The sequence below is a fragment of the Schistocerca serialis genome, chromosome 1 (assembly GCF_023864345.2).
Source record: "Schistocerca serialis cubense isolate TAMUIC-IGC-003099 chromosome 1, iqSchSeri2.2, whole genome shotgun sequence".
Classification (NCBI taxonomy): domain Eukaryota; kingdom Metazoa; phylum Arthropoda; class Insecta; order Orthoptera; family Acrididae; genus Schistocerca; species Schistocerca serialis.
Genome location: NC_064638.1, coordinates 1,283,808,946 through 1,283,830,758, shown reverse-complemented (window position 1 = coordinate 1,283,830,758; position 21,813 = coordinate 1,283,808,946). Strand labels below are relative to the sequence as shown.

Genomic DNA, 21,813 nt, shown 5'->3' with positions numbered 1-21,813 from the left:
GCCTGTAGAGAAGGCTCGTGGTCTGTTACGCACCCTTTACGCCAGGACTCCGACGTCGGCAGCGTTCGGTGAAAGTCGCGGGTGGTGTGCCGTGAAGTACTGCTGCTGCCGGCGGTGTAACGCGAGCCGGGAGGGGAGCGCAGCCCGCGTGTGCGTGGATATGTGATCACAGGCCGCGGCTGGCCGGCGCCCGCCGTGAAATTGCGTAATTACGGCGGGCCTACGCAACTCCGAAAACGAGAACCGAGCCGTTCCAGCGCTACGCACCAGTACAGTAGCACCAGCAAGTCGCGCGGCAAAGTCTGCACTGCGGCGAGACCGTAATCCGGGAAACGGGAGCCCGCTTGTTGTCGGCGTAGCCAGGGGAAGCGGGCGGCGACGTAGCGCTCACTGTGTTTTGTCTCTGGTTGGTGCATCGGCCGGGAGAAGGAAGCTGGAATTATTCGTGCTCTTCATACAATACGTAATATACGAGGTGCGATCAAAAAGTAATAGAAATCTATGAATTTTATCCATAGTGGATGCTGTCGAACTCCGTGACTGTTGCATTATGGGGTGTAGAAAGATATCCGCTACCAGTCACAATAAAAGGTTATTTATTTTAACACGACCGGTTTCGGGCTTGCGCCCATCTTCAGCTGTTTATACATTCATGTACGTGTTTGTACTTTTGGAGATCAATAAAGATGAAGCACCATTATTACAGTTATGCTGTGGTGATAGCATAACAGTAACAATGGTGCTTCATCTTTATTGATCTCCAAAAGTACAAACACGCACATGAATGTATAAACAGCTGAAGATGGGCGCAAGCCCGAAACCGGTCGTGTGAAAATAAATAACCTTTTATTGTGACTGGTAGCGGATATCTTTCTACAGCCTATGAAACGTCCCCTTTGAACAATTATACAAGACTGTGCTTAAACTGAGACACAATATTTTTAGCGCAATGCAATCTGACTTTCAATAATCCCTACAAATAATGGCCCTGACTAACATTAACCTATACCTTTCACAAATCACTTACCTCACAAAAGTCTTCGTTACTCGAACTACTGCAATACAGCGATCGTCACTACTGACTGCCAGCTAAATAAAAGATTCAAACTACTGAAGGCACTAACTACTGATAGGCATAGTTAGCAAATGAAAGATCTTGATAGAGAACAAACAATGTATTTACCTTAATAGTGTTCAAAAGTCATAATATATATAGCAGTTCATGACATCCATTCTTACAAATGTACTGTCTCTGATGGACACACGTCCAGATCATCCGCTCTCAAAATTCCGCCATCTCTCTCCCCCCATCCACCACTGCTGGCGGCTCACCTCCAACTGCGCAGTGCTACGCGTTGCTAACAGCCAACATCCCAACACTACAATAGCGAATATAACAACAATGCCACCCAGCCACAGACTGCACACAGCACAGCCAGTGATTTTGATACAGAGGGCTACGTGGCGTTACCAATAAAAAAACCTATACAGCCTACTTACAACCTCGTAATGGAAATGTTTTTAAATTTCGCGGGCTTTATAAATCCGATTTTCAAAACATTTTTTATGTTGTTGGTACACATGTTCCTGGCGTATCTTTGCATTTCCACCTATTTTGAATATGTAGTTTATTGTTGACGGTCGGAAAGGTTATATCCGTTTTCGAGTGCTCGGCGAAATTTTACTTACGAAATCTGAATTAAATTTTGCTTGAAAAATACTATAAAGTGCAACACCGCATTCGAAATGTTGACGGTGGCTTTTGGCGAATCTGCTACGAGTGAGATAAGACTTCACGAGTGGTATAAACTTTTCAAAGACGGTCAAGATTATGTTGAAGACGACGACCGCCCGGACTTCCTGTCACGTCAGTTACTGACGACGGTGTGCAAGAAGCAAAGAAAATGGTTTTGGAAAATTGACGAATCACCGTCAGAGTGGGTGCTGATGTTGTCGGTACATCCTTTGGCTCGTTCGAGGAATTTTTTCGGATGTTTTGGACGTGAAACTTGTAGGAGCAAAATTTGTTTCGAAATCGTTAATTTTCGATCGTAAACGAAGTCGCGCAGACCTGGCCCAGGAATCGCTGACTGAAGTCGACAACAATCTAGAACTGCTAAAGAAGGTTCCAGCAGGTGATGAAACATGGGTATACGGTATGGGGTCGAAGCCAAAGCCCAATCGTCCCAATGGAAACTGCCTGTAGAACCAAGGCCGAAAAAAAATTCGTCAAATTCGATCACCTGTCAGGGGTCTTCTCACTGTTTTCTTCTATTACAATGGGATGGTGCACCGTGAGTTCCAGGTTTACTGTGATACGCCCAATATAGAATACTGCCTGGAAGTATTGCGTCGTTTGCGTGAAGCAATCCGAAGAAAACGACCAGAATTTTGACCAAGTCGCTCGTGGAAATAGTGCCCCAGCTCACACCTCAATGATTGCTCGTGAGTTCTGGAAAAAAAAAAAAAACTTTATGTTGCCTCAGCTATCATATTCGCTGGACTTGCCCACCTGAGACTTTTTCCTGTTCCCGAGGCCGAAGAGAACCATGAAAGTGTTTTGTCGTCGTCGTCATTGATGAGATAAAATGAGAATAGCTGAAAGAGCTCAACACCATAACGAAAAGCGAGTCCAGAAGTGCTTCCGAGACTGGAAAAAGCGCTGGCAAAAGTGTATTATATCTGTGGGGGCTTTGAAGTGGACAAAGTTAATGTATAATAAAGGTACGTCAAGAAAATCAAATTCCCGTACTTTTTGATCATGTCTCACCCCCGAGCTTTTACGCTCACAGGCTCTAAAATTCACACCTTAAGAGATATGAGTACTTATTCATTTTCTATATTGTAAAACGGATCTCGGCTACTGCAGTATCTTTGCTTTCCCTATTTTGAGAGGCGGTACTTCGGACCAAAACAAGGGAAAAAGGTCTAGTAAACTTGGGCTCCAAATTGCATACCTTAAGAACTATGAGCACCTGTTCATCTCCGCTAGTGTGAAACACATCTCTTCTGCTGTACAAGTGGTCATAGCTGTGAACGTATGCGTTTCAGAGCTAATTTTTACCAAGACTTTTTTGCTTCTAGTGTCATGTACTTTCAATTTTATGCGTTTACACCATCAATTAAGATACACGCTGTGTAACTAGAGAGAGCCTGAGATGGTTTTAAACCATGTTGTCAACTTCACGTAGCCGGCCGCCGTGACCGAGCGGTCGTAGGCGCTTGAGTCCGGAACCGCGCTGCTGCTACGGTCGCAAGTTCGAATCCTGCCTCGGGCATGGATGTGCGTGATGTCCTTAGGTTAGTTAGGTTTAAGTAGTTCTAAGTCTAGGGGCCTGGTGACCTCAGATGTTAAGTCCCATAGTGCTTAGAGCCATTTGAACCAACTTCCCATGAGCGTCCGTCTTAGGACCTAATGTGATGTAGAGATGTAGTTTTGTTTGTCACAACGTCACATCTGCTACTGGCACTCACGATTTTTCTATCTTTTTTAAGCATGACTCGTTTAAGGAAATAATTTACACAGTGGAATGCGTTTGCCCTGTACTTTTATTAGGACACTGTACGCGTTAAAACTAGCTACGTACATAAACTTGTGTGGATTTGTAAGTAATGTGAAATTGTATGGATTCCTAGGTACAAGGACAACCAGAATGCATAAAGTCACCATAATAATGGTTCAAATGGCTCTGAGCACTATGGGACTTAACATCTGAGGTCATCAGTCCCCTAGAACTTAGAACTACGTAAACCAACTAACCTAAGGACATCACTCACATCGATGCCCGAGGCAGGATTCGAACCTGCGACTGTAGCAGTCGCGCGGTTCCGGACTGAAGCGCCTAGAACCGCACGGCCACCGTGGCCGGCACCATAATAATGGAACAGTTCACACACAGCAAACACATCGCCTAAAATGTTATAGCACAATAAAAACTCACGTCATAACGTGAATCGTTTGGCAGACGCCTCAACGGAAAATGAAGAAAAATCGTGACTGCCAGCTGAAAATGTTATAAAATAATAAACAAACCGTTTATTCTGTGGGAATACAAGCTTCCACGGCGAATTTCATTGATGTAATGCTCGCCTGAGGATAACGAATAGGAAAGTCGTCGAAACGTTGCGACAATATGACGCCAGGACTCAGCTGATAACCCGAGAAGATAGCATCCCAACTATTGTTCTGGCTGTCGCATATTTTCAATAACCACTCCATAACGGATAAAATAAACATAATGCAAGTAAACAGTAAAGTGAAACTGTCTACAACCAAACGTTGGTCTGAACGCCGCAAAGCTTTACCAGACATGGGACTTGTTGGACGTGGTATTCCTGCGCCTCCCTTCCTTTAAACCGAGTCACCCAGCGTTTCGGGGGAGTCTTCAGCTTAAAGTAGACTCCTGCCCAGGCGCGATGCGGTAGTCTCTGCATTAACAAACATTGTGAGATTTGAAAGAAAAAAATCCTAGCTTCGACCCTGAGCCCCAAACCTTTAAACTGCTGGTACGGTATTCAACCACCGAGTCGCACCTAAGACATTTCGCCTCATACTCGCTGTTCTTTTTGTTTTCCTGTGACTAGTACCGATTTGGTGGCTGGTGTATCATTAAAGAATTCTCTCTCACACATACACGCATTTGCCACTAGATAATCGGTATGTTCTCCATTGACGTCAGTTATTTATAGACGCAGGATGCAGTTAAGATACACAGATTATTGGGATGCAAGTAACAGATGATATTAGCGTACAGAAATTCAAGATAATTTGTAGTGCAAAACCTGTGCCCCTCACACACCGAAGCGCTAGAGATGCAAAAAAATTTAGTAGTGCAATTCCACCAGATGAATTACGCACCAAGTTCTTCAAGGTGATCATGAATAAACGCACCCTCTGTCTCGTATGATACCGAAAACCAAGGTCGTAACCAAGGGACAGCAACTAGTTATTAAATTTTTTCTCGGAGAATGTGTGTGTGTGTGTGCGCGTGCGTGACTGTTATAAGTGTTTACATTAACAGCTGGAGTTTTGTCCGAAACAGAATGTTTGAGGGCGTGTAAGCGCGCAAGTTCCCATCTTGTGAGGGCTCTCGTGCGGACAGCGGCTGAAGTGCGCCCCCATATTGCTGCTGCCGACAGCGGCGACACGCGCCGTCAGCAGCTGTCCCAGGCTCCCTCCCTCCCTCCCCCCCCCCCCTCTCTCTCTCTCTCTCTCTCTCTCTCTCTCTCTCTCTCTCTCTCTCTCTCTGCTGAGCGCCAAACCAGAGTACGGCGCTGTTCAGGCCGCAATATCTGCCGACGGGGACCCTGTTTCCACATCGTGAAGCTGCAGAATGTAGCAGCTAGCCAAACATGTCGCACTACCTGGACCCTGTATTTGTAACGATACTAATAACGAGTACAGTTTTCCTGTAGTTTCAAACGCAGCACCCCTACCTTCACACAACAGCACTCTACCGGCTCAAACATGATGCCGTAATACCGTGTCTACCTGTTTTTCCATTCACAAAACACGTTGTTAGCTCCTTTTCGTAATGCTCGCAGGATCTCATTTCCAAAGAAAGAAAAGGCAGGAACAGTTTCCAAAATTATGGTAAACACACTAACTGAAGATACAATGAACTGTTCCTTTAGTTCGTCTGCAAGAATAGCTACCGCATTTTAGCATCTCGAACGATAACAAAAGTCGATTCACGGCTTCAGTCGTCTTCAGTATAGCATGTACACGTGGCACTTGAGTTTTGCGTTGTGAACAGAGCCTCCTCCGTCTTCAGCCGGTGGCCCACAAGCCAACCGTCTTTCCTCCAACTACGGCCCCAATTAAAACCTGCACCAATTCGAAATGTTTGCTCGACAGCCTTCGCTATGAACAAAGTTGCAAGGAAGACAGTCATGTTGATCAGTTTCTTCTAGGTGCGCCCCAAAGCCTGAATAAATTTGAAGGACATTATTCCACTGGTCCGTCTTTTAAATTGTTTTATTAGCACTAGTAGTTTCTGACCCTGCTCATTCTTAAGTGCATCCGTAGTAACTGATGTGGATAGAACGTCCTCTTTACAGGTACAAGCGTATGTAAGGTGATTTCAAGTAAACATTACAAGTTTTGTTTTGTTGTTGCTTCTGATTCATGTGGCATTTTAATAAAGTAGTAATAGTATTGTTGTCGTAAGGACTAACGTGTCACGCACCTTATATTTTAGATGAGGACTGCTGATGACCTTATTGTACACAAATATGCATGCCACGTGGTTTTTTGACAAAACGACGACAATGTATCCTCATCTGTTACTATAGACGCACTTGAGAACAGGCAGTGTCCGAAACTAATAGTGCAAAGAAAATAATTTAAACGACATCCTAGTGGAATAATGTTCCCCTTCGCATTCATGTTGATTAACGTCCCTGTGGTAGCTAAATAAGATTTTCTTGGTGCTCTCTTTTTTTTCTGGAGAAATAAGTTATTCGGGATGCGCAAGATAAAGATGACGCCCTCTATAATACACTCCTGGAAATTGAAATAAGAACACCGTGAATTCATTGCCCCAGGAAGAGGAAACTTTATTGACACATTCCTGGGGTCAGATACATCACATGATCACACTGACAGAACCACAGGCACATAGACACAGGCAACAGAGCATGCACAATGTCGGCACTAGTACAGTGTATATCCACCTTTCGCAGCAATGCAGGCTGCTATTCTCCCATGGAGACGATCGTAGAGATGCTGGATGTAGTCCTGTGGAACGGCTTGCCATGCCATTTCCACCTGGCGCCTCAGTTGGACCAGCGTTCGTGCTGGACGTGCAGACCGCGTGAGACGACGCTTCATCCAGTCCCAAACATGCTCAATGGGGGACAGATCCGGAGATCTTGCTGGCCAGGGTAGTTGACTTACACCTTCTAGAGCACGTTGGGTGGCACGGGATACATGCGGACGTGCATTGTCCTGTTGGAACAGCAAGTTCCCTTGCCGGTCTAGGAATGGTAGAACGATGGGTTCGATGACGGTTTGGATGTACCGTGCACTATTCAGTGTCCCCTCGACGATCACCAGTGGTGTATGGCCAGTGTAGGAGATCGCTCCCCACACCATGATGCCGGGTGTTGGCCCTGTTTGCCTCGGTCGTATGCAGTCCTGATTGTGGCGCTCACCTGCACGGCGCCAAACACGCATACGACCATCATTGGCACCAAGGCAGAAGCGACTCTCATCGCTGAAGACGACACGTCTCCATTCGTCCCTCCATTCACGCCTGTCGCGACACCACTGGAGGCGGGCTGCACGATGTTGGGGCGTGAGCGGAAGACGGCCTAACGGTGTGCGGGACCGTAGCCCAGCTTCATGGAGACGGTTGCGAATGGTCCTCGCCGATACCCCAGGAGCAACAGTGTCCCTAATTTGCTGGGAAGTGGCGGTGCGGTCCCCTACGGTCTTGGCGTGCATCCGTGCGTCGCTGCGGTCCGGTCCCAGGTCGACGGGCACGTGCACCTTCCGCCGACCACTGGCGACAACATCGATGTACTGTGAAGACCTCACGCCCCACGTGTTGAGCAATTCGGCGGTACGTCCACCCGGCCTCCCGCATGCCTACTATACGCCCTCGCTCAAAGTCCGTCAACTGCACATACGGTTCACGTCCACGCTGTCGCGGCATGCTGCCAGTGTTAAAGACTGCGATGGAGCTCCGTATGCCACGGCAAACTGGCTGACACTGACGGTGGCGGTGCACAAATGCTGCGCAGCTAGCGCCATTCGACGGCCAACACCGCGGTTCCTGGTGTGTCCGCTGTGCCGTGCGTGTGATCATTGCTTGTACAGCCCTCTCGCAGTGTCCGGAGCAAGTATGGTGGGTCTGACACACCGGTGTCAATGTGTTCTTTTTTCCATTTCCAGGAGTGTATTATTCTTTCATGCCGTGCTCCCTTTGACCTGGGGTCCATACAAGTACGCAGGTGTGCAGATGTTACGAATGTTTCTTTTTCGCGGATTATGTATTTTATAGATTTTTGTAGAAACAAGTGACCATTTGAGGTAGAAGTTCCTGTTATGTTTACGTCGTAATGAAGAAGGATAATTCTGAGGTTTTTAAGAGCAGTATTATCTGATACATCCATTTGTTCAGTGGGAATGTTGTATGGTGATGTGTTTCCTTTTGGCAGTATATATGTCCCTCCTTATTGTTTCGTTTAAAGCTGTAAAAGCAGTTTAGTGTACAAACTAAATTATAGAAAAGCAGGTCTGGCCATTATGGAAACAACTAGTCTTTTTAAATCCCACACTCGTTTTCACCCCCCGTATGCCGTCACTTTTATTCAGACTGTAAAATACAAACTTATGTCGAATAATAATTACTGGAACGAAAATTTTACCTAAAAGTTATGAAAGTATTGTGATTATTACATTAGTCTGTAGAATGTTGGGGTCTATAGGACTTCATTAACCTACAAGTTGTTCAGGCGCTCACTGTTTATTAATTACAAAACGCCCCAATATTGTTAAGTGGTTCTCTGGTGGGACGCTCTTTTCCCATATAACACGGACTTATCGTAGCTGTCAATACCCTCTCGAACAAAAAAGCGCTAGGTCGTCTGAAGTCACATAGAGAGGAATTGAATTTAACCCTGTGTTCTAACATCAAGAAACCACACAACGGAAATTTAACTAATGGACTTCAGATCGACCTATGAGGGTTTGAACTTTACGTAATGCTCCCTAGTATCTTTCACTTACAGGGTACATGAAGTTAATGGCCGCGGGGCGGGGGTGGGGGGGGGTGAGGGGAGAATGGTGTGCTGTCATGCACATCGAAGAAAAGTTTAACGAACTATGTTGATTTCAAATGAGTTTTATTCACAAACAGGGGTACACTCCTCGACTTCAAAAACACTTAAAACGTATAAATTCCTATCGCTGTGGTTCTGTAAAGAGGCATCATCATTGTTCAGTGAGGGTTGAAGTCCTGTGTGTGAACGGATGAGCGTCCATGTTGCGTTCCTTAGTCAATCCAACCGCTCACAGCAGAACGGAGGGCATTTTCCAGTAATGACTGAGTCATCAAAGTTGGCTTGTGACTATAGAGCAAAGGGGTGTCTACCTAACTGTAGTTGAACGAATAGCTCCTAACGACTGACTTTACAAATCATAGGGAATTCTAATTCGAAGAAACTGAACTCTCTCCCATCCATAACCACAGTCCGAGTGCTCACAGGAGTGGCACGGTATACTCTCACCCCAGCACTGACCAGCGACTGATTGCCACTAACCGTCTCTATACAAAACATAATCTGCCTCACTTCCCGGCAGAGAAACCCTAAACTGTTGGAGGGGCACAATGACCAATCGACAAGTCGTATTTTTCAGTGATACGAGCCGTCTCCTCCAATCAGAAGGCAGGAGGGACGACGCCTGTTTGCCTCACTTAAAATTTTCCGTCGATTCGACGTCTAAAACTAGAACGAACGAGTGCATCGTGCCTGGACCTGAAGGAAACGATCACAAAAACCCACTTTAAGAAAACCCGAAAATGAAACTCGACAGCCGTTCACAGGCCTCTGCCACGGATCTGGACCAAGGAAGTCCACTGAATTCACCCGTGTACATCCGTTTGCAATAACATCCACATTCGTGCAATAGGCCTATAGCAATCATCCATGTTTAAGAAAGGTGGTTAAAGGTTATCATACGTAATAAAACTCTCACAATTCGGTTCCCAGAATGATCTATATCCCAGGCACGGTAAAATTATAGGAAAACAGAGAGAGAGAGAGAGAGATAGGACACTATGCAGGAACAACAAAAATCACTTGGATGGTGGACTGACTGCCACGAAAATCGCATGGAAGGTGGACAGACTGCCGCCTTTCAGTATAATAGGCAGAAGCCGGGAAAAAAAAAATTGGTACAGCGTTTCAGTGTTCCGAATTCATTCAAGATTTATTGGTGCAACAGTGCGTACTGAGTACATGAAATGATTACATTTACAGATCAGTAGCACAAGCGGCCCTGAGGTACCAGGTATCGCCTCACGCTGAAGCAGCCTTGTAAGTACGCGGTGTAGTCTCGACGCGCGGCAGTGCAGACGCTCACTTTGGTATCCAGTCGACCGTACAGGTGGCGAATACCATCCTGGGATACGTTATGTCACGCCTGCTCAGCCTTTTCATATTTTGCTCCAAGAGCTCTTGGTTGAAGAGTCGCACGAGTCACTTTTCGTCTCATCACATCTCACACGTGCCGCACTGGAGACAACTCTGGAGATCGTACTGGTCAGCGAGGGGGCGAGCATTATCCTGTTGGAACAACACATCGATCTACAGTTGCAGAAACGGCAAAAGAACGGGTCTAACTGCAGCCTGCGCGTGCCGAGTGCCGGTGAATGTTCCCTCCAGAAACACCTAAGGTGAACGATAGTTGTAACTTATCGCACCACAGACGAAAATGCTCAGGGGGCGGCCAATGTCTCTTCCACGAATGCACTCTGAGGCAGCGCTCACTACGTCTACGTCGTACGCACGAAAGACTCTCACTTCTACTTCTACATACGCACTCCGCAATCCACCATACGGTGCGTGGCGGAGGGTACCTCGTACCACAGCTAGCATCTTCTCTCCCTGTTCCACTCCCAAGCAGAACGAGGGAAAAATGACTGCCTATATGCCTCTGTACGAGCCGTAATATCTCTCTTATATTATCTTTGTGGTCTTTCCGCGAAATGTAAGTTGGCGGCAGTAAAATTGTACTGCAGTCAGCCTCAAATGCTGGTTCCCTAAATTTCCTCAGTAGCGATTCACGAAAAGAACGCCTCCTTTCCTCTAGAGACTCCCACCCGAGTTCCTGAAGCATTTCCGTAACACTCGCGTGATGGTCAACCCTACCAGTAACAATTCTAGCAGCCTGCCTCTGAATTGCTTCTATGTCCTCCCTCAATCCGACCTGATAGGGATCCCAAACGCTCGAGCAGTACTCAATAATAGGTCGTATTAGTGTTTTATAAGCGGTCTCCTTTACACATGAACCACATCTTCCCAAAATTCTACCAATGAACCGAAGACGAATATCCGCCTTCCCCACAACTGCCATTACATGCTTGTCCCACTTCATATCGCTCTGCAAAGTTACGCCCAAATATTTAAACGACGTGACTGTGTCAACCGCTACACTACTAACGGAGTAATCAAACATTACGGGATTCTTTTTCCTATTCATCTGCATTAATTTACATTCATCCATATTTAGAGTTAGCTGCCATTCTTTACACCAATCACAAATCCTGTCCAAGACATCTTGTATCCTCCTGCAGTCACTCAACGACGACACCTACCCGTACACCACAGCATCATCAGCAAACAGCCGCACATTGCTATCCACCCTATCCAAAAGATCATTTATGTAGATAGAAAACAACAGCGGACCTACCACCCTTCCCTGGGGCACTCCAGATGTTCCCCTCACCTCCGGTGAACACTCACCATCGAGGACAACGTACTGGGTTCTATTACTTAAGAAGTCTTCGAGCCACTCACCTATTTGGGAACCAAAACCATATGCTCGTACATTAGTTAGGAGTCTGCAGTGGGGCACCGAGTTAAACGCTTTCCGGAAGTCAAGGACGATGAAACACAGAAATTGCATCGGGATTGAATAGAAAAGGCACAATGCAGACTTAAGTACAAGAAGAGTGACTCTTCTAATAGTCTGTGCTTTGAGCTTCTCCTGGGTGACCAGTATTAGATTCCGATACGCTTCATCCATGGTTCGCAAGATACCATGTGAAAAAAGGGTGAGTTGCGTTTCGCAGGAGCGATGCTTTCTAAAGCCGTGCTGATGCATGGGCAGCAACTTCTCTGTCTCAAGGAAATTCATTATATTCGAACTGAGAATGTGTTCTAGAATCCTGCAACAAACCGATGTTAAGGATATTGGTCTGTAATTTTGAGGATCTGTCCTTCTACCCTTCTTATTTACAGGCGTCACCTGCGCTTTTTTCCAGTCGCTCGAGACTTTACGTTGGGCAAGAGATTCGCGATAAATGCAAGCTAAGTAAGGAGCCAATGCAGTAGAGTAGTCTCTGTAAAACCGAATTGGAATCCCATCAGGACCTGGCGATTTATTTATTTTTCAACCCATTCAGCTGCTTCACAACCCGAGGGATGTCTATCACTATGTCCTCCATACGTGAGTCAATCGGCGGTATGTTTGTACGATCCTTCTGCGTGAAAGATTTCTCAAATGCTAAATTTAAAATTTCAGCTTTAATTTTGCTGTCTTCCGTTGCCAGGCCAGACTGATCTGTGAGTGACTGGATGGAAGCCTTCGACCCGCTTGCCGATTTTACGTAAGGCCAGAATTTCCTTGGGTTTTCAGCAAGATCTTTTGCTAAGGTATGATGGTGGTAGTGGTTGAATGCTTCGCGCATCGCTCTTTTTACAGCAGCACGAATCTCTACTAACTTTTGCCTGTCCTCATTCTCCCGATGTTCTTGTACTGCGAGTGCAATTCTCCGAATTGCGCTGTTAAACCTCGGTGGGTCTTTTCCGTCCGTAACCCACTTTTTCGGCTCATACATGTCCAATGCGTGATTTACAAATTGTTTAAAATTTGCCCATAATTTTTCCGCGTCCATCGCACCGGAAGTAAATGAAGTTGATTCATTTACTAAGTGGGATGCTAACAATTGCTTATCTGCTCTTTCTAGTAAGAATACTCTCGTAGCCTTCTTGACCGACTTTTTAACTTTCGTAACCATAGTCGTAATGACAACATCATGATCACTAATCGCTGTCTCAACACTGACACCGTCGATGAGGTCTGGTCTGTTCGTGGCTACCAGATCTAAAATATTTCCATTACGAGTTGGCTGTCGATTTAGCTGCTCAGGACAGTTTTCAAATAATGTGTTCAAAAGTAATTCACACGACGGCTTGTCTGTACCACCTGTAATGAATCCATAGACATCCCAGTCTATAGTAGGTAGATTGAAGTAACCTCCGACTAATATAGCATGATTCGGGTACTTCTGCGATACAGAATGTAGACTCCCTTTGAATGATTCCAGAACTGTCACGGTGGAACCTGGTGGCCGGTAATAACACCCAACAATTAACTTTATTTCCCCTAGCCCTGTTAAACGTGTCCAGATAACTTCACTTGCGAGCAAGTAGAATCTGCTTTCATCGCCGAACATAGCGGCGCGCCATTCCATCTTCCAAGTGATCCTCTGACGCCATCTGTAGAGTTGTGCACGTCGATACTATGAAGTGGGTGGGAGACGAGCTATAGGTGAGCGTGCAAAGCCCTTTTATCTGTGCTGTGGTATCCGTACAATCTGCCACTGCTGCCCTTACAATCCGACGATCCTGACGGGCGTCTGTGGTGCTTGCTTCACACGTCTGTAACACAACGAGTCTTCTGGCTGCGAGCGTTCCCTATTAAAGCGAGACAGACGGCGCTCTGGTAGCTATGCCACTACACTCTCTGTTGGCGGACGACGCTATAAGCTTTGTCAGTACATCTTTCCTCTGTCATCGGATCAAAACCGGCGTCGTCTTTCCAGGTGTACTGATTTTTTTACGGCGGTGTATTTCTTCTGTCCTGTTCACAATGCTGCCCTCATCTGCGTGCCGCGTGTTTTACCTCCATTGCCTTGCAGAGAGTGTGTGTCTCTATTCATCACCAGTGTGCCACACGGGTGCCTTAAGCGATTCTCGGAGGGCACGCAGAACCCCAGATCTGGAGGAGCGGATCGTGCGCTGCATCGTTATTCCGCGGAACGAGGCGGCGGCGCTGTACGTGCGGCGCTCATCACCGGCACCGGATGTCGGATGTCGGATGTCGCCGCCGGTCGATAGCTGCGGGGCGGGCAGCAGGTGGCGGCGAGCGTCCGCAGTCTCCAGTCTCCACTCGCAAGTGAGAGCTGGAGCTGAAGAGCGGAGCGCTCCCCCGGGCCTCCCCGCCGCACAAACCAGCGACATTAATAATGACAGCCGCTTACTAATGGACGAGCCAGCTTCCCCTAAACGCCGCCGTCCGCGGGAATCTGCCTCGGCTCACGTCGAGCTGGCAGTTTATTCCGGAGGGTCGCCGGCAGTCGTGGAGGAAAGGAGGTGAGACAGCCTCCAGAGTAGAGAGCGCGAAGTGACGGGGGAACTGCCATAACAGAAGGTCTATCATCTCCACGCTTGACACAGGGTAACTAAGCACTGTGATAGTCACTTTATAACCACGGGTGGCTCAAACAGGTCATCGGCTTTACTCTGTAGCCTTATAGACAACTACACTACACTTTCCAGTTTCCCTTTCGTCACAAATACTTCCCCTCCCTCATTCTAACTAATATTTTCAGAAGGTTTCCCTTGACGGTAAGGAAACTGCTACAGGTGGAAATCCATTCGCAAATATTCTCAGTTGGGATTCCTTCAGCCTCCATACCACCTTATATAGTATTTGGCTGTAAAGTCTCTGATTCTGCATTGCATCATTATTCAAAACAACCTATTCTACCTAGAGATTCAAATGTGTTATAAATGTAAAGCAAGGTGTATGTGTGTATGTCTGGGAACTCCTTACAAACCCTCGGATCGATTTCAACCAAATTTGTCACAAAAATCAGCAGGCCTCAAGAGTATCATTATTGTAGCATTTATAACCTCCCAGGAATGGAGATAAGAACAAAAACGTGTTTTTCTAGACCCTCATATATAGGCCTCCCCCAAATGACAATATTCTTTGGGAACAGTATTGGTTTGCCAAATCATCCTGCTTTGCAGGGCAGCCTACATGTCAGGACCAAGAAACGGTTTTCTGGTCCACAGCAAAAAATGGTTCAAATGGCTCTGAGCATTGAGGTCATCAGTCCCCTAGACCTTAGAACTACTTAAACCTAACTAACCTAAGGACATCACACACATCCATGCCCGAGGCAGAATTCAAACCTGCGACCGTAGCGGTCGCGCGGTTCCAGACTGTAGCGCCTAGAACCACTCGGCCACCCCGGCTGGCGGTCCACAGCACACAGGCTGCGTCGCAGGACAGGCGTGTTGTCAGAGTAGTATCAGTCCGCTTTATTGAACTGCATTGTATGGCAATATGTGCCAAAGAGTGTGGCTGTGGACAGGTTGAAGTGATTAGAGCAGAGGATGGAGAGAGTGAGGTGGGGGATGAAATAGAGAGAAGGGAGGAAGGGGTGTTGCATGAGGCGGTAGAGGCGTGGTGGGCAGGTGGAAAAGGAAAGGGAGGATGTGAAGATGGAAAGAGAGAGGGGAAGGAGAATATAGTGAGACGGACGAACGTATTGTCTGAAAGAGAGGGTGGAGGAAACGGAGGAAGAGAGTGGAGAAGAAGTGATGAAGAGACAGAGGCAGTGAGGAGGAGGAGGAGATAGACAGATAGAGCTGCAGGGATGAGATAGACAATCAGAGGAAGTAAGATGTGGATGCAGAGAGGGGGAGGAGGAGGTGTCTTCAATATATGTTTCAAACACATACACGGACCGAACTGCAGAGAAAGGTTGGTACATAAATAAAAAAGATATTACAGTGGCACTGTTTAGCATGCCCGGAACGTACGTCAATGCTCTGTGCAGATTTTCATTTTTAATGACAGTAGTGATAAGTTAAAACGAGTAAACTCAACGTACAATGCCTGTCAAAAAAGGTGATGCTCACAGGAGATATGGTCAGGTGTCAATGTAACTTCAGACACATACATGCCACTGGAGGGTATGTAAATGATTAAGATCCGTAGTTCTTTGTGACAGGTAGAGTCGCTAACAAACTGCAGTACTGTTGTTCGTGTTCAGTGTTGTTACCAGGCCTGGTAGAGGATATAAGGGGAGTGAACACTGCCAGATGTTCACAGTGGTCAGACAGCGTTATGACAGCGCGACAGACTTTGAAAGGAGGCTGGCAGTGGGTCTCCATTTCACTGGCTGGTTGAACCCTGCTGTGTCCAGATTTGTGGGACATTCAGATTTAACAGTGGCTCAATGGTGCACTGGATGGGACCGTGAGGGCAGGCATACTCGATCACATCTGCCACTCTACTGTGCACCAAGTACATCACACCTGCCCCTGCCATCTGACGACAAGCAATGGATTCACGGTTACATTCTACGCCATTCCGCACCAGAACACGAACGGCTGGGTTTGGAGTGGTAGGCTTGGACTAGTGATAAATGGCATCTTATCGTGTTCAGCCGTGAACTGCGCTTCTGCACTACCTCGGATGATAATCGTCAGCGAGTACAGAGGCCACCTGGCGAGAATTCTCACTCTTTCAGTATTTTGGAGAATCACAGTGGTGTTATTCCTAGCATCATGATGTTGGGATGATGTAGGTCACTGCTGGTAGTGACCGATGGAGCTCCGATAGCCCTGTGCTACACCACGCACCTCCTGCGTGCTCGCTTGTTACCTCTTATGAGACAGTATTGTGATATCATTTTTCAAGGGACAGTGCTCACCCACACGTGGCACGTGTGTATGAATTGTCTGCGTGATGTTGAGGAACTCCCTTGGCCAGCAAGCTACTCACATCTGACCCTGATAGCACATGTGTGGGACTAGTTGGGACGTCATCCTCGGCCCTACTGACCAGTTGCAACATCTATGGCTGACCGTCTTGGCTCAGGAGAGGATACAGTTGCATTATGACATCCTTCCCAATGAATTAGTGCGAGGTCGTACTCATAACTGGGCACATACTGGATGTTGTTGTTGTGGTCTTCAGTCCTGAGACTGGTTTGATGCAGCTCTCCATGCTACTCTATCCTGTGCAAGCTTCTTCATCTCCCAGTACCTACTGCAACCTACATCCTTCTGAATCTCCTTAGTGTATTCATCTCTTGATCTCCCTCTACGATTTTTACCCTCCACGCTGCCCTCCAGTACTAAATTGGTGATCCCTCGATGTCTCAGAACATGTTCTACCAACCGATCCCTTCTTCTAGTCAACTTGTGCCACAAGCTCCTCTTCTCCCCAATTCTATTCAATACCTCCTCATTAGTTATGTGATCTACCCATCTAATCTTCAACATTCTTCTGTAGCACCACATTTCGAAAGCTTCTATTCTCTTCTTGTCTAAACTATTTATCGTCCACGTTTCACATCTATACATGGCTACACTCCATACAAATACTTTCAGAAACGACTTCCTAACATTTAAATCTATACTCAATGTTAACAAATTTCTCTTCCTCAGAAACGCTTTCCTTGCCATTGCCAGTCCACATTTTATATCCTCTCTACTTCGACCGTCATCAGTTATTTTCCTACCCAAATAGCAAAACTCATTTACTACTTAGAGCGTCTCAATTCCTAATCTAATTCCCGCAGCATCACCCGATTTAATTCGACTATATTCCATTATCCTAGTTTTGCTTCTGTTGATGTTCATCTTATATCCTCCTTTCAAGACGCTGTCCATTCCGTTCAACTGCTCTTCCAAGTCCTTTGCTGTCTCTGATAGAATTACAATGTCATCGGCGAACCTCAAAGTTTTTATTTCTTCTCCATGCATTTTAATACCTACTCGGAATTTTTCTTTTGTTTCCTTTACTGCTTGCTCAATATACAGATTGAATAACATCGGGGACAGGCTACAACCCTGTCTCACTCCCTTCCCAACCACTGCTTCCCTTTCATGCCCATCGACTCTTATAACTGCCATCTGGTTTCTGTACAAATTGTAAATAGCCTTTCGCTCCCTGTATTTTACCCCTGCCACCTTCAGAATTTGAAAGAGAGTATTCCAGTCAACATTGTCAAAAGCTTTCTCTAAGTCTACTAATGCTAGAAACGTAGGTTTGCCTTTCCTTAATCTTTCTTCTACGATAAGTCGTAATGTCAGTATTGCCTCACGTGTTCCAATATTTCTACGGAATCCAAACTGACCTTCCCCGAGGTCCGCTTCTACCAGTTTTTCCATTCGTCTGTAAAGAATTCGCGTTAGTATTTTGCTGCTGTGACTTATTAAACTGATAGTTCGGTAATTTTCACTTCTGTCAACACCTGATTTCTTTGGGATTGGAATTATTATATTCTTCTTGAAGTCTGAGGGTATTTCGCCTGTCTCGTACATCTTGCTCACCAGATGGTAGAGTTTTGTCAGGACTGGCTCTCCCAAGGCCGTCCGTAGTTCTAATGGAATGTTGTCTACTCCCGGGGCCTTGTTTCGACTCAGGTCTTTCAGTGCTCTGTCAAACTCTTCATGCAGTATCGTATCTCCCATTTCATCTTCATCTACATCCTCTTCCATTTCCATAATATTGTCCTCAAGTACATCGCCCTTGTACAGACCCTCTATATACTCCTTCCACCTTTCTGCTTTCCCTTCGTTGCTTAGAAATGGGTTTCCATCTGACTTCTTGATATTCATACAAGTGGTTCTCTTTTCTCCAAAGGTCTCTTTAATTTTGCTGTAGGCAGTATCTATCTTACCCCCAGTGAGATAAGCCTCTACATCCTTACATTTGTCCTCTAGCCATCCCTTCTTAGCCAATTTGCACTTCCTGTCGATATCATTTTTGAGACGTTTGTATCCCTTTTTGCCTGCTTCATTTACTGCATTTTTATATTTTCTCCTTTCATCAATTAAGGTCAATATTTCTTCTGGCTAGTTCTTTGCAAATTTGACTTCATTTTCTGATCATTAAAATAACCTCACACACACGCGTAACCCGCGAAGTTTCATTCCATGTCCTCCTTCCCTACTTTGTGCTTGATTTTCTTTTTCGTCAAACGTTGTAGATTACAGAGACGTCTCTTATACGAATTAATCAAGAATGCACCTACTGGTAACATAGCGATGCTGATGTGCTTGTAATCCACTACACAATTAGCGCCTGACCTCGTTCCATGTGAGAACCGTGTACTCGAGCTGGAATCAAATGAAAGTGTGATAGAAACCCTGTTTCGCACGGGCATTTGTTGTTGATCACGCAGCGTTCGTAGCCTCGCTAACTGGACTGAATGAGGATTAATTTTCAGTAGCTGCTAATACGCCCAGAGGCCGCATCGGAGTATCACGTTCGTGCGGGGGCGTCGCTCGCCCGCCGGCAACCCCCCCCCCCCCCCCCCCCCCCCCCCCCCCCGCTGCAGTACCGCTCTTCTTCGCGCGTGCAATTAGGTCACTTTGTCGCTGCTTGCTTTAATGACAGTACGGTAATAGAGCCGGCGCGCTCGATGCACCACCAATTACAAGTTCAGACCTGGCATCTAATGCAACACAGGTTTCACCAGACACTGCAACAAGCTTTAAATTAACAAGTTCCCTCATCAAAAAGTTAAAAGATTATAGTATTTTTCATCAATTCTGCACAACAGAAAGCAGGGCGTTTCAGTTCTGTGCCCATCACATAGCAATTGGCAGTCAAAATATGGTGTACTGTGGGGTTCTGTTTGTTTACTTGTTGGTCAAAAACCATAAATCTTATCTTTTTCGGAGTGAAAGCAAGTACCAGTTCTCAAACTGAGAAGACAGTTAATGGTTTGAGGACACCAGCAGGCGGTTCAATACAAATGGCTTATCATTCATTATTGACAAAACACTGTACATACAGTGAAATGCAAGGATTAGACAATGTTTAGGTTATGTAACTGTAGATGCATAGATACTGGTTGATTCGTTAAATAAAGTAATGTCATCAAACAGCCACTATGATAACGCTATTTATTAAAAAAAAATATGTAGGAGCGTTATTGGTTTCAAACCGATGGGTTGCTCCTCAGGTGACTGATCAAAATCACCACTACACATAGCTTATGCTGTATATGCAATTTTAGCAAATAATGGTTGTGATCTAAGTTCCTTGGGATGGTGGTATCATACAGTAGAAGAAATATAGAAATATGACAAGGCGAAATGGGAAATCGGCAGCTTCACGAAGCACTTTGTTCAGCTACATTTGCAGTACGTATGATTTCTGTTACAGGTGTTTTGGAAGCCGGTTTGGTCTAAATATTTCCTTTCGCTAATGAGTTAACGAATAAATTTTTTGGAGGACACTGAGCTTCCAAGGCGGTTTTTCCAAAGAGCATAGAAGCATGTTATGAGAATTGTATTGCATTTTACTTTTAGAATACACTGCAAACATTTCTTGCAAAAATTTTGTATTTTAGCAACTAAGTTACTTCATAAATGAAGGGCTTATTTCAATAGTGGTAAAAGTCCAGTTTTGCTCATTGTGAGATACAGAGTCCTAAAGTTAAATGAGCGCTGAAAAATCTGCAGGTGAGATACCAGAAATATTCAAGCATATGGCTTCTTGCTAGAGATGGACCTTTCTTTCTGTTTGTTTGGATTATTAATCTCAGAACCATTATAGGCAGAAAAGAGGAAGTAATGGACTTGTACCGCTATTGAAATAAGCCCTTTAAATGTATATAAACAATCAGTGACGTCTTTTGTCGTTGCCAGTATTTCTGAAAAAATAATTCAAAGCATGAATATTATGTTAGGACCATAAACAGACCCTAAAAGACCTCTAACGGGTAATATTTGTACAAAGAGGAGAGACATATACGAGTCCTTCTGTATTCCACAACCTTCCGGAGCGTATTAAAAGTATTGTGGATAATATAAGAGAGTTTAAGACTAAATCAACGAACTTTTTGTTGGGCAAAGGCCTTGCCCAGTCGAAGATTATATTTACAATGGCTTTTAAAATCAATGCTAAATTATAACCAATATTGGCATTCTAATGTAGTAATATTTCAGGATGTTATTTGATTTCATTGTGTTGCCGCATAAATAAAATAAGGATCATTCACTTGTTTCCAAATCCTAGAGATCTCTCTTAATAGGATCTGTGAAATATAACTAATATAATGTAAAATAAAATTGCGCCTGGCATACCATATTAAGGGCATTCTTTTTTGTTGCAGGTAAGTTGGAACCTAGCTGCCGGTCGCCACATGTTGGGGGAAATGTTTGGGAAGTCTGCTTTGCTGTGACGGTAAGGTGACTATCATCTCACTCTGTGTGTGTGTGCCCGCATCTCGTGGTCGTGCGGTAGCGTTCTCGCTTCCCACGCCCGGGTTCCCGGGTTTGATTCCCGGCGGGGTCAGGGATTTTCTCTGCCTCGTGATGGCTGGGTGTTGTGTGCTGTCCTTAGGTTAGTTAGGTTTAAGTAGTTCTAAGTTCTAGGGGACTTATGACCACAGCAGTTGGGTCCCATAGTGCTCAGAGCCATTTTTTTGTGTGTGTGTGTGTGTTTTCTTACTCCAGTGGTGTCTCTAAACTATGCCATTTCAAGCAGTTGGCTGGCAACAAAATCCTCTTTTCACGGTCTCACAGCCCGTATTTGAAATCTGCAGTAGATTGAGCGACTTAGAGGGACACTAACAAATATACAGACCTTTAGCTTGCAAGTTACTCGGTCTTTCTGACGATTATATAGAGCCGGCCGGTGTGGCCTTGCGGTTCTAGGCGCTTCAGTCTGGAACCGCGTGACCGCTACGGTCGCAGGTTCGAATCCTGCCTCGGGCATGGATGTGTGTGATGTCCTTAGGTTAGGTAGGTTTAATTAGTTCTAAGTTCTACGCGACTGATGACCTCAGACGTTAAGTCGCATAGTGCTCAGAGCCATTTGAACCATTTGGTTATATGGACCGTTAACTTGTGCGACCTATTATTTGTTATCGTAATGATTTGGCGTAGGACTACTTGTAGACAGTATTGTTCCAGAAGTACACGTATCGCTGTAATAATTGCCATAACCATGCGCCTGTGTGACATATCCGCATGTTGCAATTAGACAGTTTATGAGTAACACTTGGTTTATTATATCTTCAATACATGTACAAGACACCT

The 21,813-nt window shown here is 45.5% G+C and overlaps 1 protein-coding gene across 1 annotated transcript in view; it reads left to right on the top strand.

The window, feature by feature from the left end:
• Window positions 1-20,990, top strand: part of LOC126419637 (class E basic helix-loop-helix protein 22-like) — a 1,550,160-nt gene extending 1,529,170 nt beyond the window's left edge. The window contains exon 7 of the mRNA XM_050086829.1: window positions 20,886-20,990. Within this exon, the coding sequence (XP_049942786.1) occupies window positions 20,886-20,954 (69 nt within the window). The 3' untranslated portion in view covers window positions 20,955-20,990. The remainder of the gene's footprint in view (window positions 1-20,885) is intronic.
• Window positions 20,991-21,813: the final 823 nt, after the last annotated feature.